We start from the raw sequence: 26,161 nt of genomic DNA on the forward strand, positions 1-26,161 counted from the left end.
CAGCCGGACACCACCAGCTGCCCTTGGCCAGCCAGCCCTGGGTGACCGCTTGTCCTCCCCACTCCAGAATGCTCTCTCTCCTGTGCCAGGACCCAGCTTGGGGTGAGAGATCTGGGGGGCTCCGCCCTGCAGCCCCACCTACCCACAGCCCTTTGTGGGAGAAGGCAGCCTGGTGTGGTGGAAAGTGAAGAAGGGGAGAGCAGGGGGAAAGGAGGGGGCAGGACAGCAGCACCAACTGCACTCCAACTCCATTTGGACCCCTTGCTGGGCAATTGGGCTTCAGATATGAATCAGAAAAACGTACTGCCTTTGGAGGGCACGACGTCTAGGAGAGGTAAGAAGAATAGAATTGGGCAGCAGCAACACTTGGGACGCTGAAGGTTCAGGACTGTGGGAGCCCACAAGGAGAAACCTAATCCATGGGTGGTAGTCGGGGAGGGCTTCCTGGAGGAGGCAACCTTAAAGGTGGGTTCCCAAGGACAGGTTCAGCCTTTCTTACTTCTGTTATAATATTTAATCCTTACAGGCAGTCCTGTAGAATAGTATTGTTGCCCCTTGTACACATGAGGTTCAGAAAGGTGAGTTCGGAACCATGTAAAGAAAGACAGTTGGGTCCCTAACCACTGACACTGTACTCTAGCCTATGGCCTAGGGGCTTGAGTCTGGGTGCAGCGTCTGACTCTCTGAGACCCCCAGTGAGTGCCTTCCTGCCCCACCCAGTGCTTTTATCTGGTCTATTGCCCGCTGCACTATCAATGTGAGCAGTGTTGCCGGGAGGAGCAAAGGACAGAATGGCTAAAAAAGCATTTAGTTTATAAACAGAGAGTAGAATGTCAGCAAGGCCTCTGTGTCTAGCTGGGGACAGCACAGCGCTGTCTTTCTCCCAGCACAGAGACAGGACTGCCAGAGTCTGGGCCCAGAGTAATTACAGAGGCTGAAGTTCCCCTTGCCTGAGGCAGCCCCGTCTAAAAGAAGCCAGTCAGGCCGTGGCTTGGAGAAATGTACTCTCCCTTTGACTCCTTTTGACACAGTCTGAAGGAAAGGCACAGGATCCTCTCAAATCCTGGAGTTAGGACACCTGTGCTTGGGGAATCCGGGGGTCCAGACTGCCCATGAAGGGCCTCCTAGGAAGCAGGGTGGGGTCTGTGTCAAGGTAGGGCAGGAGCTGGCCCTGGCAGGTTGGAAGGGTCACTAAAGACAGGACCGCATCTCATTTTACATAGAAACAACAAGACCCAAGGCCAGGCAGTGGCTCACGCCTGTAATCCCAGTGCTTTGGGAGGATCACTTCAGCCCAGGAGCTCGAGGTTACAGTGAGCTATGATTGTGCCACTGCACTCCGGCCTGCGTGAGAGTGAGACTCTGTCTCTTGAAAAAAAAAAGACTCAGAGGGGAAGGCCTTGCCTGAGGTCACACAGCAAGTAGAGGCTAAGTCCTCTTTCCAGGACACCTGAGAGCGAAACACCCAGGTCATACCATCTGAGGCCACTTGGGAGTGGGGCAGGCAGGGGGCAGCCTAAAGTGGCCAGCTGGCTGGCTAAGGGCAAACTTTTATACTTCTGCCCTGTTCCTAACAAATTTTCAGCCTCCATTCTCTCCTTCTAAGCCTCCCACTGCCTTCCCTGGGCACCCCGCTCCTCTTGTCCCAGAACAAGAATCCTCCCCGCTCAGGCCTCAGACTCCCCAAGTGTAGAACGGTCTCCAAGTGCCTTTCCTCTGTGCCGTCGAGAAATCCCGGGCCAGTGGCTTCCACAGGCTCTACGGGGTAGGGACTGGGGAGAGGGAGGAAAACGGGGCTGTCCCGGGTTTTCAGCTCACAATCTTCGAGAGCGACCGGTGCCTTTGTCGGGGCAGCCTCGGGAGAGCAGCGCGCTTGAGCCCGGGGCAGGGGCGGGGCTGCGGTGTGGGCGGGGCCTCCCGTATCGCCCCGCCCCTCGCCCCGCCCCGTCGGACGTAGCCGCGGAGCCCGCGCCGGGGAGGGGAGGGGAGGGGAGGAGCGCGCCTCCAGCGCGCCGCCTGGCCGGGCGGAAAGTTTTTCCTGACGGAGTTTTGGCAGCGGCGGCGGCCGGAGCGGGCCATGGACGCGCTCAAGTCCGCGGGGCGGGCGCTGATCCGGAGCCCCAGCCTGGCCAAGCAGAGCTGGGGGGGCGGCGGCCGGCACCGCAGTGAGTGTGTGCGCGTCCGCGGGGCCGGGCCGGGGTCGGGCCGAGGCGCCCTGGGCCTCCCGCGGGCGCCCGGAGTTTGGCCAAGTTGGGGGGAGGCTGGGCCTGACCCGCGCTCTTGGCACGGCGCGGCCGTTCCCGGCCCTGCGGGGTCGTGTGGGGTCAAGTTGTGCTCCCACTCCCGGGCCCGCTCAGCTGGGAGGGGGCAGAGCTGGGGGAGGAGACAGGTCCGGGCGCCCAGGTGTGGGCGGCAGTGAGCCGGAGGGGGGTTCGCGGGGGAGTTGCAGGTCTCGAGGAGAGGCCAGCGCGACCCCGCCACCTCCCCAGCCCTCCGCCGGGCAGCTGGGGGAGGCGGGCGCTCCGAGACAGTGCCCGCGGGTGGGGGAGTGGGCGCAGGGGCTGGGGAAGATGCCCAGGAGCAGCGGCGGGCACCCATCGCCCCTGTTCAGCCCATGAGGTCATCTTGTTTCTCCCGGGTGCCCAGAAACCCATTCAGGTGTGGGCCCGGGGTCGCAGGTACTTAAAGTTGGGAGCGAGGCCCGGCCTAGTGTCTCAGGAGATCCCAACACCTGGCGATCTAGACCCCTGTGCCCCTTTCTCTAGTCGGGTCCAGGTGGCTGACTGGCGTCCCAGCTATTTTTGAAACCTGTTTTCTCTCTCACCTTTCCCCTCGGGCTTCCAAAGTCCCTGAGCGCCCAGGGGAAGGGCAGACTCGCCGCCACCTCTCCCGGGGGCGTCTGGCAGGCTGGGTGGGGCCTCAACTGGCCCTCCTTCTTTCCCTGTCTCAGGTTATGCTCAAGAGACCTGTCACCTGGCACCTTCCCCTAAGGCCTGACAAACCTAGCGCTGGTCCCTCCTTTTTGGAGAGGGTGAATGGAGTGGCTTGCCTGGGGTCACGCGGGCCATCCTGGCTGATTTGGAGCCAAAGCCCAGGTCTCCTGCACATTTCCACTCACCTCAACCACACACCTTTCCCTTACACCAGGAAACAACTGCCAGCAGTCTCCCCCCACCCTCATTCCCTCTTTGCCTTCCAGGGCACCACCAGGGGAGCCCGAGTTCCCTGGTCCCAGGAGTGCCAGCGTGTCTGGGCCTAGAGAGCCTGCCTTGCCCCTCCTCTGGCCCCACTCCCTGTTCCAGCTGTGGCTGCCTCTTAGCTGAGGCTGGCATTGGCATTGGGCACGTGGGCCAGTGCCTGCTGGTGGGGGCAGGGTCAGAGACCCGTTTGGGCTGGCCGGGCCAGAGATGTGCCATCTATCACACTTATTGCCTCCCAAAATAGCGCCTTTAAAAATTTCTGAGATTCGATGAGGACTTAGAATGACATGTTCCAGTAGGACAACCCTGTGGTTTTTCTCCAGGGATGTGGGAGAAGGGGTGGTGGGCAGCCCCCAGGGAAGTGGTTGTGAAGAAAAGGGGGCTGGGCAAGGGAAGGGAGGAGGTAGCCACTTTGGGTGGTGGAAAAGAGCTTCTCTTGCCTTCTTCAGTCTTGGGCAAGTCACATGTCTTCTCTGGGATCCTCAGTTTCCTCATTTGCAAGAGGGGATAAAAGCCCTTACTTGACAGAGGCATTAAGAGTATTGATGATAATGCTCTCTCCTAGTTGGTGGTTTCCTTCTTCCCACTTTCCGGCCTATCCTGTGGACCTTCGACATGATTATCATGGTGGTGAAACAGGTTTGGGGGCTCAGAGCCTGTCTGCACCTTCAGAGGAAAGGAGAGGAGAGCCTCTCCCTTGCGCCCAGCCCTCTGTAAGGCCAGAGTGAGGTCCTGGAGCCTTCAGTGCCTCTGATGAGCTGGGTCACAGCCCCACCTGTCCCTTGTTGAGCCTCACTTTCCTCATCTATAAATTACAAATAATGGTAGTACCTGCCTCACACTTTTTGTGGAGATTAAATGAAATTGCACCCTGCCTAGCATAGAACTAGAGTCCAATAAGTGGTAACTACTGCTTTTGTCACTCTTTTACAAAGTGTTTTAGCTTCCATTATCTCATTTGCTCTGTGAGGTGACAGAGCAGAGGATACTTACCATCAGACCCATTTTAGAAGAACTGAGGCCCAGGGAAGTGGAGTCACTGGCCCCAGACACAGAACTTCCCAAGGGTAGAGTTCCAAATTCCCCACCCAGGGGGCTAATCAGCAGGCCTCAGGCACTCTGGCCATGGCAGGCCCTGGGGGCAGGCCCCACCCCAGGGTGGACTGCAGGTTGAGCTGCAGCTTTCTTTCTGGTTTTTTTTTTTTTTTTTTTTGAGACAGTCTCATTCTATTGCCTGGCTAGAGTGCCACGTCAGCCTAGCTCACAGCAACCTCAAACTCCTGGCCTCAAGCAGTCCTCCTGCCTCAGCCTCCCGAGTAGCTGGAACTATAGGCATGCTCCACCATGCCTGGCTAATTTTTTACTATATATTTTTAGTTGACCAATTAATTTATTTCTATTTTTGATAGAGACAGAGTCTCGCTCTTGCTCAGGCTGGTTTCAAACTCTTGACCTTGAGCGATCGACCCACCTTAGCCTCCCGGAGTGCTAGGATTACAGGCAGCTTTCTAACATGCAGGTTAGAAAGGGAAGCTGTGGGGTATGTCAGAGTGACAGGTGCTGGGGCAACCTTGACCAGAGTTGTGACCCAGCCAGGTGTTGGGCCTAGTCCCTCTGGTTGAGTTTTGAGGCCAAGCTGAAGCCAGTGGAGTTAAGGTTAGACTTGACCCCTGTTGTCAACTGCGGCCTGGTCTTTAACCAGTGCCCCCCAGCCAAGGTCCTCAGCTGGGATCGGCATGAATATTGTTTTATTTGTGGAGAAACTGAAGCCCAGAGAAGGGGAGCAGCTTGCCTGAGGTCACACAGCAAAGCCAGCACCCAGGCTTCCTTACACTGAGCCTCAGGCCTCCTATCTCCCAATTGTCTTGGCCTTGAAAGAGGACTCTCCCCTTCTCCCACATGTGGCTTTTTTCCCATCCCTTCAGGAACCATAAATATTTGATCTCAGTCCCTGCCCAGGGATTTTCCTGTCTTCCAGCTACCTGGAAGGGTTGCTCATCTTGGCCCCTCCGTGCTTTTTTTCCCAAAGGTACTAGGATCACTCTGACCCTCAGGCTCCTTTGTGAGTTGTGCAAACCTGTCAGAGAACCCAAAGAGAAGGGGTGAAGAAATATGAGGTGCAGCTTCTGGTAAAGGTGGTTCGTGGTGGTAGGCGAGGGAAGATCTATTCCTATTTGTAATATTTATAATGAAAGATACTATAAATAACCCCCAACAGTATTTATTGAGCACGGACCACGTGTCAGGCACAGATGGAGGCACTGGGGAACCTGTGGTGACCGAGTCTCTCCTCTGGTGGTTCTTCCCGTCTGGTGGAGGAGGTGGACAGAATGACAAGGACGCAGATAGGCAGTGTGGTTGTGGATAGTGTAATGCTATGAATAAAAATAAAGCGGGTGAGGAAGTGATGGGGACAGCCTTTTTAGATAGGGTGGTGTCTTTGTGTTCTTCTAGAGACAGGGATCTGAGTGCAAGTCATTTATTTGGGAGGAGATCGCAGGAAATACTTTGTTAGGACGTGTGAGGAGGGAAAGGACTCCCGAAAGTGGCCGTTATAAAGCACGTACCACTGTAGGCTGCTGCGGCTTAATCCCGTGCCGGGAACTCTGGGAGGCATTGTGGAATGTGCTCCTCAGAGGTGTCCCCCGCACCCTTGTGTGAGGACTCTGGGACAGGAGATCTGAGTTCCCCAGTCAGCACGGGCCTGGGCATCTCCAGCAGGAAGGCCAGAGTGGAGGGTGCTGGCGTCAGGTGGCGTGCAGGGCAATGGTACACGCAGAGGGGACAAGGGTAGGGCACTGAGCATCTGGGAAGGCCTCTCTGAGAAGGTGACTTGGAACACTGAGGTCAATCCCAGGAGGGAGGAATCTGGGAAGAATGTTCTAGCCAGAGTGAGCAGCAAGTGCAGGCAGCGCTTACCTAGAGCCTGGGACTCTGCCTCTCACAGGTCTGGTGGCTCCAGGAGGGGCATGTGGCCTAAAGGAGTTAAAGGTCACTCACTGCCCACTGAGGGTCAGACACCCCTTTTTGAGCAGCCCAGCTCGGTTCTACTTGACCCCTGCCTTGCATTAGAAGGGGTGAGGGGCGCTGCAGGAGGGGGTGTAGGACTGGAGTCCCAGTGGTATCAATTATGGGCCATGGTTAGAGTCCTCTGAGCTTCTTCATCTGTGAAATGGGAGCGTTGATACATCCGGGACTTTTCTCATAAAGTATGTAAATGGCTGTGGACATGTTAAAGCTTTTTGCACTTGACCATTGGTAATGACAGCCGCTCACACTGAGGTGGTACTTGGTATACACCAGACAAGGTTATAAGCCCACCACAGGTGTGAACTCATTTCAGCCTCAGGACAACCCCATGGGGTCCCTATTTTAAAATGAGGCAACTGAGGCTTAAGAAGGTCTGTGAACCTCACAGCCTGGCTCCAGAGCCTGTAGCATATTTTTCTCTTACAGTGTAAGTGGGTACTTAGGATGTAGTAGCTGTTGTAATTATCATTTTAAAAATTATTTTCTTTGGATAGCAGTCTCAACAGCCTTAACTCCTGAAATTTGCGTAGCACTTTTCACATCTGGAAGCTTTTTCTGAGTTGCTCCTGAGGGAGGGTCTGGACCCATTTGTCAGGTAAAGAGAGTCTGCAACCCAGAGGAGCAGCCACACTCTAGATCAGGGTAGAGCCTGGCCCCTTCTGAGATGTCGTTACTCTGTGGCTTCTGAGGCCATCTCCCCGCCAGGCCGGAGGCCAGGGACCTGGTCAGAGGGTTCCGCCGCCCGTGGGTTTGGCTGTGGCTCTGATGTTCCAGACACCGGCCAGGCTGGGTCTCCCAGGGCAGCAGAAGGGGCGCAGGGGCACCCTGTCCAGCTCTGACTCCTGGGTAGGGGGCCTTAACGAGGAAAGAGCACAAGTTCACAGCTGTACGTTAGCTGGGCATATGGTCTGTCCTTAGCTAACTCTGGCACCAGGTCATCTGTAAAATTGCAACGTTAAAATAGCACAGTCATTACCCACTACAGGGCCAAAAATAACCAGGACCAGAACAGGGCTGTGGACTCAGGCTTGTATTTGCCCGAGGCCTCTGGGAGCTCCTGCTGAAGCGTTGGGCTCCTCCTGGGAGGAAGCACGCGGCCTCCAGCCTTGGGGCTGGTGCACAGCCCTGCTGCCTGGCTGCTGAGGAGGCTGGGACGAGCCAGGCGGGCGTGGTGGTAAGCTGCATGTCTGCGTTGAGAGCTCCCAGGTGCTGGTTTCTGTGGGGAGGGTGTGGGCACAAGAGACCTTACACCTCGGTGAAGAGAGGAGTCAATGCACGGAAGTACAGGAGAGGAGGCAGTGATCTCTAGAGGAAAAGAAGCATCTCAGCTGGGCCTGGGAAGGTGGGGTGAGAGGAATGGGGGGACGAGGGAGCAACAGGACAATACTGACAGCTGCATTGGGCAGGAGTGCATAGCAACAGGACGAGACCGACAGCTACGTTGGGCAGGAGTGCATAGCAGGTCCTGGGAGGCAAACGTGAATGGCATGTCCTTCCTTTGACTCGTATGTAGGCAGCTGCTTGGTGGAGGGTGGCGTGTCCGCGGGAGGAAGAGGAGGCACAAGCAACCTACTGACAAGAGGGATGAGGCCCCATCAGAAAGTGTACTGAGCACCTGCCATGGGCCTGGCCCTCTGCTAAGTGCATTTTATTATCTCATTTTATCATCTTATCAAAGGGTCACTACAGCATTGTGAGGCAGGGACTGTTGTTTCCCAGAAAACTAAGGCTCAGGGTAGGTAACTAACTCAGTCAAGATCACTCAGCATGGTGGCTCAGGCCTAAAATCCTAGCATTCTGGGAGGCCGAGGTGGGTGGATCATTTGAGCTCAGGAGTTTGAGACCAGCCTGAGCAAGAGTGAGACCCCATCTCTACTAAAAAAATAGAAATTAGCTGGCCAACTAAAAAAAAAATTATATATATATATATAATCAGCCTAGCTCACAGCAACCTCATGGGCATAGTAGTGCATGCCTGTAGTCCCAGCTACTCAGGAGGCTGAAGCAGGAGGATCACTTGAGCCCAGGAGTTTGAGGTTGCTGTGAGCTAGGCTGATGCCACAGCACTCTAGCCTGGGTAACAGAGTGAGACTCTGTCTCAAAAAAAAAAAAAAAAGATCCCTCAGACATGAAACACCAGAACTGGTATTCTAGGATTAGGGCCCTTACTATTAACCACTAGGCTATGTTGCCTTAAAGAAGGCTTCCTGGAAGAGGCTGCATGTGTGGATGTATTGATCAAGCAAAAGCAACAAGGGCATTTTGGATAAAGGGAACTACTTGAACAAAGGCACAGAAGTTGGAAAGTGAATGTTACTTTATAAGGAAGAAGCTCTGCATGGTTGGAACTTCTGGGGTATGTGTATATGGGGATATTGTGGGGAGGAGACGGGGGGAACTTAAAATTCCCCCAACAGTCATGGTGGGGATTGCCTGTGGTGGACTGGGAGCTGCAGTTGAGGGTCCCTTGGACCTGCTTTGTGGCCCTGTACTGGGCCCATCTTTATCTGGGCCTCAGTTGCATCATCTGTAAGTGAGAGATTTGGGCAGAGGGTCTCTGAGGCTGATGATTGGCAACGAGTCTATAAGGACGTGGTAGGGTAGGGAAGGGTCAGGCTAGGGAAGGAAGAATGCAGAAAAATGCCAAACATTTCAGAGGTCAAAGAGGACCAGGGAATGTTTTGACAGCAAAGAGATCACTAGTGACCTTGGCAGGGTTTGGCCCTTTGGAATGGAGGGAGCGGAAGTGGCTTTGGAAAGGGGCCAGGAAAAGGCTGAGCAGGAGGAAATGGGAGAGTGGGGACATGAAAATGGGGGGGGTGGAGAAGAATGCTGGAGGGCAGGAATAGTTGATGAGATGAACAAGGCCGCCCTTGATTGATTGGCATTGCCTGCCTGGGGCCTTGTGCTGAGAAACAATCTACAGATGATTAGCAATGTCTGCCAAGGATATAGGTGGTAGGCACAAGTATTTTTTGGCCATCCTTGATAGGTCTAGGTTGAAAGTTGTGGTCTGGGTATCTTGGCCTATAGAAGGGAAGCCTCTGGTGTTAGGAATACCTAATCCCAGGTGGGAGGAAATACCTCCAGCTCCAAAAACCTCTCCCTGACCTTTAGCTAGACTTAAGGCAGTTGCCTCCTGATGAGGTAGTATGATCTAATGGTCTGGAGTGGGGGCTTTAGAGTCAGTCCTTTGAACCTCAGTGTCCTCATCTGTAAATTGGAAATGAAAGAATGACTGCTTTCAAGGTAGCTGTGAGTGTCAGAGGTAATGGTGATAGCTACAGCTTTGTTATTATTGCATCTTCATTATGTGAGAGCTCTGTTAGCCTTTTTTTGAGACAGGGTCTTGCTCTGTTGCCTAGGCTACAGTGCAGTGGTATCATCATAGCTCACTGCAATCTCAAACTCCTTGACTCAAGGTCTCCTCCTTCTCAGACTCCTGAGTAGCTAGGACTGCCGGTGCATGCTACCACACCAGGGTAATTTTTCTTAGTCTTTGTAGAGATGGGGTCTTACTATGTTGCTCAGGCTGTTCTCGAACTCCTGGCCTTAAGCGATCCTCCTGCTTCGGCCTCCCAAAGTGCTAGGATTACAGGTGTGAGCCACTGCACCCAGCCTGTTACTCTTGGTTTCTTTGAGAGCAGGGCATATGTCTGAGGTGCTCCAGGGCCCCCATCCCCCAGCCCATGATCAGGGACAACTCAAGGACTTTCTGAATCTTTTTGGAGGGTCAAATGGAATAGGCTGGCCGATGGTCAAAGCCACTGATAAGAACGGTACTTCCCCTCATGACCCTCTGTCTCCTTGGGGCCCTCTCCTACGTGGGTGGGCCAGGTGGGGACCTCTTTCCAGCTCTCCCTCTGATCTGTTTCCCCACCCAGTGACCCAGGCTCATCCCCTCATTTCCCAACCTTCCTGGCGTTTGTGGTCAGTTTTTAGAGAACCCCTCCCATGTGCTCTGCTCTGTGTCATCACTGCAGCCCAGAGAGACAGGTATGGTTAGTCTCAGAAGAGAGGTGACTTCCTTGAGACCATGCAGGGCATGGGAAGCAGAGCTGGGATTCGAACCCAGGTTTGCCAGATTGGTGTGATGAGATTTGAGAAGTAACCTCCTCCTCTCCCCACTGACCCTCATCCCACCCCACCCTCCTTGGGCCACTGTCTCTTGGCTGGTCCCCTGTCTCCACCCACTGGTCTCTATGGATGCACACACACAGGGAAATGGTGCAGGGCAGGGAACCACCCAGGTTTGAATTCTGAACTTTACTCATTGCGTGTGGCCTTTATCTCATGACTTCAACTCTTCGAACCTCAGTTTCCTAATCTGTGTAATGGGGATAATAACCACCTCTCAGGATTACACGAAAGATTCAATAGAAAATGGTATGATTTGCCTCAGCAAGTGTTAGCGTTGAATTAAGAGTTTGAGCTCTGACCTTGAAGGTGTGGCTCGAGTCTTGGCTCCTGCAGGTACTGGCTCTGTGGAGTTGGGTGTGTGATTCAGCCTCCCTGGGCCTCAGTGTTGTCAGTGGGTATGCTACAAGTGTCTACCTCATAGGTTCTCGTGAGGATTAATGAGAACATTCTACATAGAGCTTCTTACCATGGTGCTTGGTATGCAGTGGAAAATGTTAGCCCTTTATTAAAAGCAAAAATAATGGGGGGGGGACCCCAGTGCCCGTTGCTGGATTTTCCTAGGAAATGGGGGCAGGTGAGAGCTGTGGCTGGTGGTGGGTACTGCCCCGCAGGATCTGAGGGCCTGTCTTGTCGTGTCCTGCCCCAGAGCTGCCTGAGAACTGGACGGACACTCGGGAGACTCTGCTTGAGGGGATGCTCTTCACCCTCAAGTACCTGGGCATGACGCTGGTGGAGCAGCCCAAGGGCGAGGAGCTGTCGGCCGCTGCTGTCAAGAGGATCGTGGCCACGGTGAGCACCCCAGCCTGTTACTCCGATTGGATGCACCTGAGCCTGGCCTGACCTTGAGTCTCTTCCCATCCAGTGGAGGGGAGCCATTGGACTCGCAGGGTTGTGGTCAGTGGCTTCCCTCCAGCCACTAGGGCTGTGGCCTCTTCCAGCCTCCCCTCCCCTAGCTCAGGATCCTGGATGGTGACTTATCAGTGCTAAGGGAGGGTGGGAAAGTAGCTGTCACTCAACCACTTGCCCAGTGTCCTGAGAGATGGCACAGCCCTCCAGAGACCAGATTGCCTCTTCCGAGCTCCAGGTGTGTGTTGGCCTTTTAAATTCACTTCCCTTGGTGGCCTTGGACCCCTCAGCTCAGGCCCTGGCAGTGGATGGAACAAAGTCCCTGGGAGTCATCTACTTGGGCTGTGATAGGCCACTCAGTGCTTAGAGTCTCAGGTCCCTCTTGGTTGTGTGTCCTTGGGCAAGTCTCTTAGCCTCTCTGAGTCCATCTCCTGTGGAGAAGGCAGATGAGAGTTCGTCCTCCTGCCTGTGAGTGTGACTTGAAGTCCAGTGCTTGACAGATAACAGGTGTTTTTATTACAAGAGGGTGCCAGCCAGTCACCTGCACCTGAGACCAAGGAGCAGATGGGTGTAGCCCATGATGGAGGGGCCCAATTGAGGCAGGCAGGCTCCTCTAACCCATGTCTGCCCCCAAGGCTAAGGCCAGCGGGAAGAAGCTGCAGAAGGTGACTCTCAAGGTGTCGCCGCGGGGAATTATCCTGACTGACCACCTCACCAACCAGCTCATTGAGAACGTGTCCATTTACAGGTACACTCAGTGTGGGGGGAGGCCCACATCCGCTCTGCCACTTGGGGCAGTGGGTGGAGTGTCCTGTCTGAATCCACTTCCTACCTGGGTGACCTGGAGCTGCAGTTTCCTCATCTGTGAAACGGGGCTGGGAGCAGACCCTGACTCACAGTGCTGTTGTGCAGCGCTGAGCGCAGAGCACGCGGCTCACAACGAGCACTTGTTAAGTGGCAGTTGCTGCTGTTATCACCAGGTGTAGAAGACAGCTGAACACTCGGCTGCTGAGTCAGGCCGGGAGCAGAGGGCTGCAGCTGCGGAATCACTGCCTTTTCCTTCCACCATGAACGCAGCTGCTCAGCTCTGGACTTCCGGCCAGGCATCCCAGGGGGACAGGGCCCAGCCCTTGCAGCCTCAGGCTAGCCCACCTCTCTCTTGCCTGGTCAGGTGTAGGATTTCAGAACTGGAAGAGACAGCCCAGGTCCATTTTACAGATGGAGAAGCTGAGGCCCAGAGAAGGAATTGCCTAAGGTTGCATGGGGAGGTACTGGCTGAACTGGGACCAGGACACCCAGGCCAGAGCTCTGTCCAGCAGGCCCCCATCTGCCAGGCATCCCTCCACCCTCTTGCTTTGTCTCCAGGAAGCACAAGCCAGGAGTAGGGGTGGGTAGATGTATATCGTGGGTGGTGGTTTCGGAGTTTTTGGCTGATATCTTCTCTTTGTTTTGAGACAGAGTCTCAATGTATTGCCCAGGCTAGAGTGCCATGGTGTCAGCCTAGCTCACAGCAATCTCAAACTCCTGGGCTCAAGCAATCCTTCTGCCTCAGCCTCCCGAGTAGCTGGGACTATAGGCATGCGCCACCATGCCCGGCTAATTTTTTCTATATATTTTAGTTGGCCAATTAATTGTCTTTTCTATTTTTAGTAGAGACGGGGTCTTGCTCAGGCTAGTTTCGAACTCCTGACCTTGAGCGATCCTCCCACCTTGGCCTCCCAGAGTGCTAGGATTATAGGCATGAGCCACTGCACCCAGTCTGGCTGATATCTTCTTACCTTTCTGAGTCTACCTGCCTTCGTTTAGTCAATGTTTTCTGAGTACCTACTGTGCTGAGGTCTGTGCCAGATGTGCCCTCAAGGAGCTTCCAGCCTAGCAGGGAATGGAGGGGAGGAAATAGCAGAAACAGTATAGTGTTGCCCAAGAGGGCAGAGGAGGGGTCTGCCTGGGGAAATCTGGGAGGGCTTACCAGGGGAGGTGGTACCTTGCTGGGGCTTGAAGAATAGCACGATCTAGTTCCTATTAATAGATACGAAGGACCCAGGGGCATTTAGAGCAGCAGACTGGGCCTCCTGGGTTGGAGAAGAGGCAGCCAGGGACCTGGTGCCCCCCCAACCCCCCGCCCAGCTGGGGGTTTAAGTGTTGTTGAGGCCTGTGATTGAAACTGGGGCTGCACAGGTGAGAGGGTGAGTCTACTGGGCACCTGTCACAGCTCTGGGCTGTCAGCTCCTCCTGACTGAGCTTCTGAGGATGGCTGGAGGCAACAGGGAGGGATCAGGCAGTGAGGGAGGGTGGGACAGCTGAGGGCTGGGGCATGGAGGTCGTGGGTGGCGATTGGGGGCAGGGAGGGTTCCATGCATGGAGCTGCTGTGTCTTCCCTCCCAGGCCCACTGGGGCTCCTCGTTGGGTCCCCTCGTACTCCCCACCCCTACTCCCAGCTCCTCCACCCCTGGCCATGGCTGCAGGAGACTTGCTAATGGTCCCAGTCACCCTGAGAGAGAGAGGCCTGAATCTCATCTGACCTCTGGGAAGTGGCGTGAATTGGAGGGTGGGCGGAACGGGGAAGCTAGGTGAAGGGCATGGGGACAAGGCAGTATCCTGCCTCCCCTCCCGCACAAAGCGTTAAGAGGTGGCACGGCATTGATGGCCTCTGGAGTCTCACAGGTGAGTTCAGTTCTTACCTTTGCTACTAGCTGTGTGGTCTCAGGCCTTTAGCCTCAGTTTTCTCATCTACAAAATGGGGATAAAATAGAACCCATCTTAGGGGCAACTCTGAGAATTCAACGGGGCAATATCTAGAAAGCTCTTGGCACATTGCTTGGTATGCGATAAGGGTTCAGCAATTACTATTCTAGGGTGTGGCTCAGCGTGGAATGGGAGGGAGAGAGGGAGAAGTGTCCCTCCTCCAGTCTGTACCCCCAGTCCTTCCTGCCTGGCCTGGGTCCCTCCCTGATAGATGGCTCAGGGTACCAGGCCTGGTGGCCAAGGCAGGGTCTCCCAAGTCTTGCCCTGGTGGAGTGCGGTTAGCAGGCTCTCCGGAACTCAAGGAAGATGCCCTAGAGAGCATCCCAGGTGGGTCAGGAGCCCGTGCCAGGTCTGTGACACTTCCCACTTGCCTTTCAGGATCTCCTACTGCACAGCAGACAAGATGCATGACAAGGTGTTTGCGTACATCGCCCAGAGCCAGCACAACGAGAACCTCGAGTGCCACGCCTTCCTCTGCACCAAGCGGAAAATGGTCAGTAGGAAGGGCTGGGTTGGGGCAGGCCTTATCTTGGCAGCCCTGCTCTTGGGGGTCTGCCTGGTGCGGGAAGCAGGACCCAAAAGTGACAGTCACCTATAAAAAAAGGTGAAATTCCTGGGAATCCCAAGTGGGTGCTGAGAGCTGAGGATACCTAATAGGGCTGCAGTCAGGCAGGTAGGTGACCCATGGGTCAGCCTAGCTGTGGGCAGTGACTAGCTCATCTCCCAAGCAAGTGCCTGGTCCCTTCCTCTCTGTAACGCAATTTGTTGGGTTTGAGATTATCTTGGATCTCCTGTCATTAGTGTGGTCTGTGGGCTGCAGGGCCTTTTAGGGATTAGTCCTCAGACATGGCCATGGTGGGGGTGGGGGTGGAGAGGCCGGGGTGGAAGGCAGAGGCAAGAGCTCTCAGGGGACCCGGCTTGCTGTGGGCAGAGTTGAGAAGGAAATGGCTGTTTTTCGGTACCTCCTATGTGCCCATTCCAGTGCTAGGCTTTGAGGTACTTTCTCATTTAATCCTCACAACAACTCTGTGAGCTGGAAACTGTTACTATTTCCTTTGGTTTTTTCTTTTTCAATTTTAATGAGGAAACAGACTCCCAGAGGCCAGCTGTCTCGCTGGAGATGACACAGCAGCCAGGGGCAGAGTGAAGGTTTGAGCCAATGTTCCTTCCCCTCCATGTGTGACTGAGGAGCCGAGAGCTCCTGTCCCATTTCCAGGCCACCCCTAGACCACATCTACCTGGGGTGAGTGGGAACCTTAGTGGTCACTGGACATTTGTTTTGAGTTTTGGAGCCAAGAGCTAGAGCAGGTCAACCTTTGGCATTGCAGCTTTGTTTCTGATGCCCCAGGATCTGAGTGTCCTCCCTATAAGGTTGTTCCTGACACCTATTGATTTGGTATTGGCATCTGTTAACCTCTGTTGACAGTACAGAGCCCTGTCCCCATGTCCTAGGGCCCTTGGAGCCAAGGAGACATGACCTTTTCCCTCCCTCGTCATCAAAGGGCACATCAAGGGCATCATAGTCTTTGGCCCCCAGGCTTCCTGCTGCCCAAATAGAGCACATGTTAGGTATTGTATATGTGTCCTATTGCTGTTGTAAAACTGACCACAAGTTTATTCCCTTATGGTATTTTAGGTTGGGAGTCTAAAATAGGCCAGCAGGGTTGTGTTTTTCTGGAGGCTCTGGGGAGGATCCATTTCTGCCTTCTAGAGCTCACTTGCATTCCTTGGTTTGTGGGCACATCCTCCGTCTTCAGTGCCAGCACTGTAGCATCTCCCAGGCTCCCTCTCCCTTCTGTCACATCACTATTTCTGACTCTCCTGCTCGCTGTCAAGTCCCCTCATGATCACACTTGGATTCACTGGGTAATCCAGGATAATTCCAGATCCTTTGCTTAATTGCACCTACAAAGCCCTTTGCCTTGTAAGGCAGCGTTCACTGGTCTCAGGGATTGGGATGTGGACCTCCTGGGGGGCGTGATTCAGCCCCACACAGGTATCACAGGAGGGGCAGTGCAGGCGGAGACAAACTGATGTTCTGATCCTGGCTGAGGAGCTCTGTGACCTGGGCTAAGATCCCCCCTTCTCTGGGCTGCTTGCCTGTTAGCAGGAGGAAGAGGTCACCTTCGTGACCTCCAGGGTTGTTCTGAAAGGCCCCAGTTTCTTTTGTATACCTTGTTTCTTTTCTGCAGACTCAGTGTCGCCGGCCGCTCACCCGTGATGCCCCAGGGCCCTGAGCTGCTGTGGCATCTCCCGTGACAGCCTTGTTCCCACAGACAGTGACTCCAGGCTTTGTCCTTTATTAGGCCTCACAGACTTAGAAATACAAGCTCATTGTGTCTGCATTGTTCATCTCTTCCTCCCCGCTGACCGGTGCAAGCGCCGGGCAGGGACAGCTGGCCCACAGCCATTGCTGCAGTGTGGGCCCTCGGTGGGAGGGGAGTTCCAAGAGACAGCGGCTCCCTCTCGGGTAGGGAGCTTGGGAGCAAGAGAAAGAGGGTGCTGGCTCAGGGTTCCAAGGCAGGCCTGACCCGGGGCCATAGGACTTTAAACAGGAGGACATCAGTCTGCCCCCAGGCCAAGAGGCTAGTTGCCAAAGGAAACAGAGCCGGGCCACTGCTTGGCCCTGACAGCAGAGCCCTGATCAGGCAGCGGGAAGGGCTCCTACTAGATGCCCAAACTCTTCGTTATCCTTCTCTTCCACCCTTTGCCGTATGGGCTCCCCCCTTGAGGCGGCCATGGGGAGCCCTCTCCAAGAGACAGCCCAGCGTGGTATGAATACATCTCCTGGTGCTCCATGGCCTTACTTAGCTCAGCCCAAGCTGGCAGTGTGTTGATGGCCTCGTGGCCTGGCTATGTTTGGAAATCCTAGATTCTCGTGGCTTATTGGATGTATTCTCGGGGGAGGCAGAAGATGAAATGGGTGCCTAGGACTCTGCACCTGCTGGCAGCTACCTCCACAGAGGTTTGGTGCTGCCTAGCCTGGGCCAAGCCCTGTGTTGAGCCCTGGGGGCCGAGGGGATTGGCTGTGGGGATGCGCACAAGTCAGCAGAGAAGAGCCCTGCTTCAGTAACGGGAACACAGCGGCTTGGTTCTAGCGGGGAGGCTAGTAGATCTCACTAGAGGTCAGCAAGACTTCCGGAGACAGAGACATCTCGAGTGGGTCTTCGAAGGCTGAGTCGTGAGTAGGAGTTTGCCAGACTGAGAGTTTGCCAGGTGAGAGCCGAGTGCATGCCAGCACGGGCACAGAGGGACAAAATCAAATGCTACCACTGGGGCTTGGGAACTCAGATATCACTGGCATGGGGGGCGGGTGTTGAGGCAGAGTCAGCCTGCAGGGGCCTTGAATTGGGATGTTTAATGGCCAGGGGCCCAGAGCCGCCATGTCCCCACTCTTTCTTGCTGGGCCACCTAGGTGAACAAGAAGCCTATGACTCACCCAGGGTTGGGGGAGCAGGGGCTCCTTTCTGGGTCACCCACCAGTTCAGCTCAACCCTGGGGCAGTGTACCACCCAGTCCTCCCTTCCTTGGTCCTGTGGGCACGGCCAGAATAAGGTTCTCTACAGATAAACATTTCCATCTGCCCAACCAGGAGGCCTCTGGGCTCTGAAGTGAAGGTGAGAGCCCAGGCTTGCAGTGCAGGTGCTGGGCCTGGACTGACTGTGGCAAAGTGACACTCCCAGGTCTTCCTAGAGCAGAGTGAGCCAGGCTATTGCTGTTCGCATTCCTGGAGTAATCCTTGTATAAGGATTTATACTTCTAGGGCAGCGGGGCTGCCAGGAGGCACGTGGCCTGGCTGGATCTGAGTTCCTGGCCCCCTTATAACAGCCTGGTTACAAGGAACAAGACAGGGCACACGAAAGACTGGGTGAGGTAGAACCTGGTCAGGGTAGTAAGATAGACCCAGAGGAGAAGTGGGAGGCTGGGGAGTTGAGGAAGGAGGCCCGAGCAGTCCCTCTGTGTAGTGCTGGTGCCAGTCCCTGAAGCTGCCCCAGGAAGCAGGGCCCACCCCCTGCGAGGCTCTGCCAGCCTGGGCCTGCACACATCGGCATCTTGGATTCTGTTTAGTTTAACTTACAGCCTGGGACTTTAGGGCAAAAGGGTGGGAATGTATGCAAATGAATAAGCAGATTTATGCAAAAACAGCATAAGCTTATGTCCCCTGATTTCCTACAGGCACAAATAATGGTGTTCCCATATCCCTGCCATATTGGGTGACCAGCCCTTTCTTTGGTATATAGTGATCTGACTCGGCTGGTAATTAGCCCATATTTTTAGTTCACGGGCAATTCTCAATGGTAACTGGTCTATTAAACTTGATTCAGACGTGACAGCTTAAATTGTAAACAGCTGTGAAGAGTTTCATACTTAATTACCATATTTAAGTTTTGCCATAAAGTGCCTGTACTTCCATCAAAAATGTAAATGACAGAGACATTCAAATGAGATTTTATACTTCGTGAAGTTTAATTGGCATAGATCCGTCAGCTTGTTTAGGAATTTTAAATATTTTTTAAAAAGAGTTTTAAAGGCAGTGGCCACGGATTCATTTCTCAATTAAATTGAGTTGTCTGGTGGAGGGAAGGGAGTGGGGCTGAGCCTGGTTGGGTCTGAACTTGTTGTGCACTTGAAAGAGGCCGATGCTTTCTTCTGTGGGACCAGGGCTTTCAAAGGAAGCTAGGTATTATTTCCGGAGACAGCTACGGAGAGGCTGAGCTCATTAACCCTGAACTTGATCACAGAGAGGAGATGTGGAGATGAATGTCGGCCGGGGATGGGTCCTGTCCCTTCGACAGGTGCACTTCCCCCAGCATGTGAAGTGCCACCTCTTGGCACTTTGTGGCACCTTGTGCCACCTCTGGGAGGCTCTGGCCTGCTGTGGGAGGCAGCGGTGTTCAGACTGATTCTTGCTTTTTTGGGGGACACAAGCATGTGAGCTAGTGATGCTTTCATATGTGTGATGCCAGAGGGAGGTGGGTAGGGCTGGAGGATCCCAGGGCTGGTGACAGGACAGAGGTGGTGACATCTGAGTTGGGATTGAAGGGGTGGATGGGAGGTTCCCAGGGGTGAAAGGCTAAGGTGTGGCCATTCCTTACAGGTGGGTTATGGCACTGAATGGTTTTGGTCCCCAGGCACTCATTGACATCTTGCTCCTGCCAGGAAATTGATAAGCCTCCTACTCCCATTTTGGGATCCAGTTATAAACCCCTCTAACCACCATAGTTCTAACCAGAGCCTACCCTTCACCTCTCTGGCCGTGGCTCATTCAGGCAGTGACTGGGCCCTTCCAACTTGGCTTTTCTGTTCTCCAATTCCAAGGGCTAAATTAGTGTATGAAGTCCTCAGGTAATTAGGGAGGGCTTCTTGGAGGAAATAACCCTCATCTTTCATTGAATTTAGAGACACCCAAAGGGGAAGGGAAAAAAGTGAAGGTGAATAGCCATTAAAAGGTGGGGCCCTAGAGCGAGAGTGAGAACTTTGGCAGGCTGAAGGAAGTAGTGAAGAGAGGGCCCCTGCCTCTGTGAGGATGTGGTCTCATCACAGCCCTGGCTGCTTTGAGGACCTAGAAGGGCCAGGGCCCTGCTTTTGCTCAGCGGGCATTCCAGGGCCTGGGATGGAGCCCAAAGAAGCTGCAGGGAGGGAGCCAGGGGTCCTGGCCTGGGGTCCCCAGCCCTCCAGTTGAGACTTGCTCTGCCCTGGCTGACACTGCACCCCTCCCCACCCCCACTTCCTGTTTTCAGGCGCAGGCTGTCACCCTCACCGTAGCCCAGGCCTTCAAAGTTGCTTTTGAGTTTTGGCAGGTGTCCAAGGAAGGTGAGTCTTTTTCATCGACATTGGGGGGGGAGGGGGCAGATATAGGCCTGGAGTCAGTCCTGGACCAACTCCCGGCTTAATCACCTACTTGGTTTGTAACTTTGAACTGATTGCTTCACCTCTCTGAGTCTCAGTTTTCCCATCTGAAAAATGGGAACAGCCATTTTCCTCTCCCACGGTGCTTGTGAGGATTAAATGACATCTGCAGAGTTTCTTTCCTCCTTGCTGGAGACCTGAAACTACCACCTGAGATGGCCACAGCCTGCCCAGTGATTTTGGGGACAGAGGCTGGGGTCTGAGGCTCCAACGTGCTGTGCCTTGGTCTCACAGAGAAAGAGAAGAGGGAGAAAGCCAGCCAAGAGGGAGGGGATGTCCCAGGGGCCCGCCGCGACAGCACCCCCTCGTTGAAGAGCCGTGAGTCTTGGGCAAGGGTTGGGGCTGGGTTTAGATGCATGACATTGGGTCTGCCTTTCGCCCAGGGGGCCCCACTCCTTCTGGGCTGGCAAAGACTCTTGCTTTTTGTTTTTGTTTGGTTAAATAAATAATATTCATTCTAGATAAATTAGAAAGTGTAGATAAAGGGGAAAAATTACTTGTTTTGGTGCATGTTCTTCCAGATATGTCCCTATGCAAATATATAAATATATGTGTACATCCCTATATACATGAAATCCTGTTGTGCGTTCTATTTAAAAACTTAACAAATACTGTGAATATAAAAATTGCAGTCTAAACCACCAGTGGGAGACAGGTTCTCACCCTGTGTGTGGCTGTCCAGCTGCAGGCAGGCCAGTACCAGGCTAGGACCCTGCGTGGTCTGGGTGATGGCCGTGTCCGAGGAGGGAGTCAGGACCAGGACAGCCTAGGAGGCTCCAGGATGGGGCCAGGAAGGAGGAAGAGGCTCATCTCCCACTGACACACCTACCTGATCCCCTCGTAGTGGTTGCCACTGGGAACCTGCTGGACTTGGAAGAGACGGCCAAGGCCCCCCTGTCCACGGTCAGCGCTAACACCACTAACACGGACGAGGTAGTGCGGCCTCAAGCCTTGAGCAACAGCAGTGTTGTCTGGGTGAGTGGGCGTGTGGCCGGGGACCTATACAGGGATCTGGTGCTCCTTGACCTGATCTCTGGACAGGCCTGAGGCTGCTCCGGGGCCAGGCCCTGGCACCCCTGACCCATGGGCCTCTGGGAGGACCAGACCCAGCCCAGCAGTGCCCAGGCCCGGGATAGGGGATGAACAATGTCCCCTTTGAACCCGGGGCTGCATCCCCAACAGGCTTGACTCCCAGCACAGCTGTCTCCTCACAATGCCCAGGCTCTTGGCCTGAACTTGCACGGCTCTGCCCACCGCAGGACCAGCCAAAGGCGCCCTTGTTCCTGGCGTGGCAGAGCTTGCCGCCGACACCCTCCCCCTCAGCCATCTGAATGAGGAGCCAGAAACTCGGGCAGTCATCAGCTTGGTTCCTGATTCGCTCTGTGACTCAGGGCAAGCCCCCTGACCCCTGTGTCTCAGCTTTTTCATCCCCTCAATGAGGGTGATGGCCTCTGCCTGCAGAATCTCTCAGAGGAACCTGAATATATTTTTTTAATTTTTAATTTGGAAATAATTTCAGACAATGTTACAAAAATAGTGCAAAGAATTCCTGTTCACCCTTCATCCAGATTCCCATCTTGCATAACCATGTTGCCGTGATTAAATCAGGAAATTAGCAGTGATACCGCACTATTGTGTAATCCATAGAATTTATTTGCATTTCTCCACTTGTCCCTCCAATGTTCTTTTTCTGGCCCAGGATCCGTTGCAAAATTGCATGTTAACTTGTCATATCTCTTTAATTTTTAAAAATCTGGAACATGGGGGGACTTGGAAAACTTGCAAGACCCTCTGGCTGTTGGGGGCTCCCCAGGTGTCCCTCAAACCCATTCTGTGCAGTCTGGGAACCACCGTTGCCACCTGCCCATCCTCACGGGAGGCCCGTCGTTTTTCCACTGAGGCTGTGGGATTCCTGCCATTGGTTATCCTGCATGGCTTTTGGAAGTGGATGAAAGCAAGAAAACCTCCTTCTCCACCCTCTTCCTTTTGCAATTTGAAAGCCATAGAAATCGTCTGGTCCAGCCCCCTCATTTTATGGGAGGAAAAGCTGAGTTTCAAAGAGGAGCAGTGACTTGCCCAAGGCCTCACGGGCCAGTAGTGGCAGAGCGAGGAATTGAACCCGCTCATGTCTCCAGACACCCTGGTACATGCCCATTCTCCTCCCCCATGTCCCCAGCTTTGGGTTCATGGGCTGAGATGCTGCTGGCAGCAGCCAGGCGGGAGGCGTGCCTGAGCCTGCTCCTCTAGGCACCTACCCTGTACTTGTGTCCTGAGTTTCGGTGGCTTACCCTGGGGGCAGCCCTGGCTGTGAGCCTGGGACCCCCACTCAGGGTTCACTTCTCCTGCTTTGTCTTCCCCAAGGAGCTTGATGACGGCCTAGATGAAGCATTCTCCAGGTAATGTTAGCTGGTAACCTCCTGCTGGGGGCGGGGGGCCTCGCATGCATGGCCCGGGCCTGCCTGCCCTTCCCTCCTGGTGGGGCCCTTTGCCATGTCTGAGAACAGGAGCTGCTCTGACCTCCTCCGGGGAAGAATCCCCATCCCTCTGCTCGAATACCTCCAGGGGCAGGGAGCTCACTCTCTGGGCTTGGGCAGGCCTGTTAAAGCTCTGACTGGTGAGTCACAACTATTCCTGGTGGCTGCTCTGCCACAGTCTGAGCTGAACGAAGCAGCTCAGCTCAAGCAGATTTCCTCTTCCTACACCTGCTGTAGCCTCCACAAGCGGGCTCTTCTGCAGGCTTTGTTCCTTTCAGAGTTGTGCGACTTTGAAAAGGGGCAGGGAGAAGGCAAAGCTTAATTAAGCCCGTGGAGTGTTACACAGAGGGGGATGTTGGGCAGGGTGAGAAGGTATTTTGGTAAAGCCTGAGGGTGGTGGCATTTCCCCATTTTCCCAGGTGCTGTCCCTGTAGCCATGGCTACCTTCAGCTTGGGGACATGCCACCGAGAAGGTTGCATGTGAGAGGCCTGGGCAGTTCAGGGTTCCATACATTCTCCCTCAGGGCCCTCCGCAGCCCCTCCAGCCCTCCCACTTCAGAGGCTTTTCTTGGGGGTCATCGTCAGGTGAGAACAGAGTCAGGGGCCTCACCATTTTGGCTCCCCCCAACCCACCGGAGCCTAGTGGAAACCCCTTGGTCCTGCCTAGGGCGGGGGCAGCGTGTGTGGCCCCTCTGGACGCAGAGATGTTCTTTTCAGCACCTTCCCTGCTTCTCTGGCTGACTACAGCCCCCCTGATTGAGAGTAATCTTCCATTTGCTTTTTCCAGATTATTCAAGTATCATGTACCCTTTATGAACAATTTTGAAAATCAGCAAAGCATTAAGCAGAAAACAACACCATCCCACAATCCCACAGCCCAGACTTTTGGGCTTAATTCATGCTAATCTATACATATACATTATTTTGCATTGATCAGCATATCGTATTTGCATTTGGGGATCCTGATTTTTCATTTAACATCGATGTGTCAGAAGCTTCCCTCCAGGCTGTTAAAAGCTTCTCGTAAACACCTCTTTCATTTCTTTCATTGACTGCCTAACAATCACTTAAGGACAGGGGCTGTCATTTGCTTAACTCCACCCTTCTTTTGGACATTTAGGTTGTCTCCCTTTTCAAGTTTATTTTGTGGACAGCACAGTGTTGAACACAGTCATGCCAGAGCCTCCTCTTGGCTGGACGGCCCCCCTGACAGCTCGCCCGCCCACGCCCTCCGCCTCCACTGCCCTTTCTCCTTCCTGGGCACTTCCTGACAGCCGGGCGTGGTGTGGGTGCTCTGGCCTCTCTTGGGGTGGGAACGCCCGCTGCCTGCCTTACCCTTGTCTGAGCCATGTGACCCCACAGGGTAGGTGCTTTGTTGTGAGGCTCTGCCTCCCCTAGCACCTGGGACTTCCTGCTCGGGCCCATGTGCTGCCATTTCCCTCCGTGCCCTCTCACGTCTGACCCTGGGGCTGGCCAGGCTGGACCAGCTCCGCAGGCCCCGCCAGCCCCGTGGCCAGTCTGGGCTCACACAGCTCTGCCTTCCAGGCTTGCCCAGTCTCGGACGAACCCTCAGGTCCTGGACACTGGGCTGACAGCGCAGGACATTCACTATGCCCAGTGCCTCTCGCCTGTTGACTGGGACAAGCCTGACAGCGGCCTGACAGAGCAGGATGACCTCTTCAGCTTCTGAGGACCCAGGGCCAGCAGGACACAGCCAGCCCTGACACGTGATGGACCAAAGCCACCTGCGGCGGGGGAGCCAGCTCCAGGACCCGCCAGCCACCTCTCCGGGCCCACGGCACCGTCAGCCTGCAGATCAAAGCTGCAGCCAGTCAAGCAGGGGAAAGAGATTTTTTTTAATCCTTGCTATTTCTCTAAGAACTGAAAGATGCCTTGAATATTTATTCAGTGACTTCTGGTGTATGCTCAGAAGCCCGTTTGCGTCAGGCACGGCGCCTGCTGGGTGCCGTGTGCAGGGCCGCGCCCGGCTCCTGCTCTCTCCTCCAGCAAGCTCTGCTCTGGCTGTGGGTGTCAGGACAGTGACCAAAGTATTTCTTGTCCCTTCTCTCCAAGGACTCAATTTCCATGGAGGCATCCTTGCTCCTTACCGAAAACAGTCAGATTCTGTCATCTTTTGAGCACAGGAGGACACCCTCACCCTCAGGAGGGGACTGTCCTCACGCTCAACTTCCTCAGGGCCTGGCTTACGCCCCTGGACCCTGAGGCTGTCAGAGATGGGGGCAGCTCCTGACCAAAGACAGCACACAGCTTGGCACTTTAAAGCACACAGCAGGTGTGGCCCCGGGGGCTCCTCCATGGTGCTGCAGTGACAGAGCTTTCTTTCCGCCCTTCCTTCGCAAGGAAGGGCCCAGAGTCCCTGTGGATAGTCCCGTCAGTGCTGGGAACCAGTGTAACTGCCTGCCCCTGACTCCCAGAGTCTGACTGTGACCGTGGGGACCCTCTCTGTGGCTGCCCTCTGCCCAGTCCCCATCCCTACCTTCTCCCCTCCCGCGGGCTGTGCCCACTCTTCTGTTTGTCTGTGTGTCTGCGCATGAGTGTCTCTGAGCCCCAGCCCCCGTGCTTCTGGGATGGTGTGTGAAACCTAATACCTAGGTTCATTTAGAAATATTTTATGGCCATTTTACAGATGAGGAAACTGAGGCCATAAGCGTGGAAGGGGTAGAGTTGAGAGTAGAACCCAGATCTGATGCCAAAGCTGCTTTCTCTGCCTCCACCTCTCATAACTCACACCTCCTTTTTTTTCTAGCTTTGTTGTCCTCCCAGGAACCAAAAAACCCCAGCTATTTTCTGACCAAAATGTGTTTCATAACAAACCATCTGGTGCCTTTCCACACAGAACTGGCATAAGCCTCCGTGCCCTGCTAGCTGTCTTGCTGTTGATTTCCATAAAAATGCAAGTGTTTGAAGTCTGCTAATTCAGAGGGTGAAACAAAATCAAACTCTGCAAGCATCACGCTGTTCTCTTTCCTGACACTGTGACCCGGGTCGGGACACAGCAGCAGCAGTCTGTCTTTAGAATCTCTCTCCTCCCTCCTCTTACCCCGTGGGGCTCCCGGCGTCCTGAAGCCCAGCAAAGCTGTGAGCATCTTTTCCATCCTGAGGTGCCTCCCAGTGGCCTGGCTTGGCGGAGCAAGCTTCATGAGCCCGGGACACACACACAGCATTCTCAGACTCAGCTTACCTACTAAGCGTGTGAGTCGGAGCACTTTCGATGGGAGGGGCTGGGGGGCGGGGGAATTGTCAGGTCTTCATGAGAATGTGGGTAACTCCTTTCCCCAGCTCTGCAGCCCCCTCCGCCCCAGGCCTCCTTGGTTTCAGCCTCTGCATTTGCCATAAGGCACCAGGGCCAGGCATGACACAGGCCGTCCTTGGTCCCGGGGTGTCGGGGTCCCGAGAAGGACCACTGTGTTTGTGCGAAGGCCACACTGCAGCCTTTGTCTCGGTCTCTCGTCAGTGACCTGTGTGTGTTTCCTGTGCATCTGCAGATCGGTTTTATTGTGCTTTACTCTGTGATGCTGTAAAGAAAGTTCTAATGAAAATAACTAATAAATGTTCTTTTTGAATATAAGCAGCACTTAGATGGTGTGGCCTGGTGGCCAGGAGCATAGCATCCAGCGGCTCCTGCCCTTCAGCGGCGGGGGCAGCAGTGACCAGTCGGGCCGTGTGCCCAGACGCGGCACTGAGAGTGGGGGTGATGGCCTCGGGGTCCCCAGGTTGAAGGCCCAGTGGGCCCCCTTTTCCCCAGCAGATGGGGGTGTGTGTGATGAGGTCATCTCCAGATGACTCATGGAGGCC

General features: G+C 54.5%; 1 protein-coding gene across 3 annotated transcripts; it reads left to right on the forward strand.

Moving 5' to 3' along the window:
• Positions 1 to 247: 247 nt before the first annotated feature.
• On the forward strand, positions 248 to 25,934 carry LDLRAP1 (low density lipoprotein receptor adaptor protein 1). Of its 3 annotated transcripts, none has more exons than XM_012750790.3 (9): positions 248 to 334; positions 11,017 to 11,159; positions 11,852 to 11,964; positions 14,340 to 14,454; positions 19,703 to 19,775; positions 20,106 to 20,189; positions 20,716 to 20,846; positions 22,233 to 22,267; positions 23,891 to 25,934. In XM_012750790.3, the coding sequence occupies exons 1-9, from the start codon at positions 286 to 288 to the stop codon at positions 24,033 to 24,035; spliced, it is 888 nt and encodes a 295-aa protein (XP_012606244.1). In that variant the 5' UTR covers positions 248 to 285; the 3' UTR covers positions 24,036 to 25,934. The 3 variants fall into 3 exon arrangements, with proteins under 3 accessions (XP_012606244.1, XP_012606242.1, XP_012606243.1); XM_012750788.3 differs by lacking the exon at positions 248 to 334 and adding an exon at positions 1,985 to 2,165; XM_012750789.3 differs by lacking the exon at positions 248 to 334 and adding an exon at positions 1,985 to 2,165 and having other exon boundaries at positions 22,236 to 22,267.
• The last annotated feature ends 227 nt before the right edge of the window (positions 25,935 to 26,161 follow it).

The sequence above is a fragment of the Microcebus murinus genome, chromosome 2 (assembly GCF_040939455.1).
Source record: "Microcebus murinus isolate Inina chromosome 2, M.murinus_Inina_mat1.0, whole genome shotgun sequence".
Taxonomy (NCBI): domain Eukaryota; kingdom Metazoa; phylum Chordata; class Mammalia; order Primates; family Cheirogaleidae; genus Microcebus; species Microcebus murinus.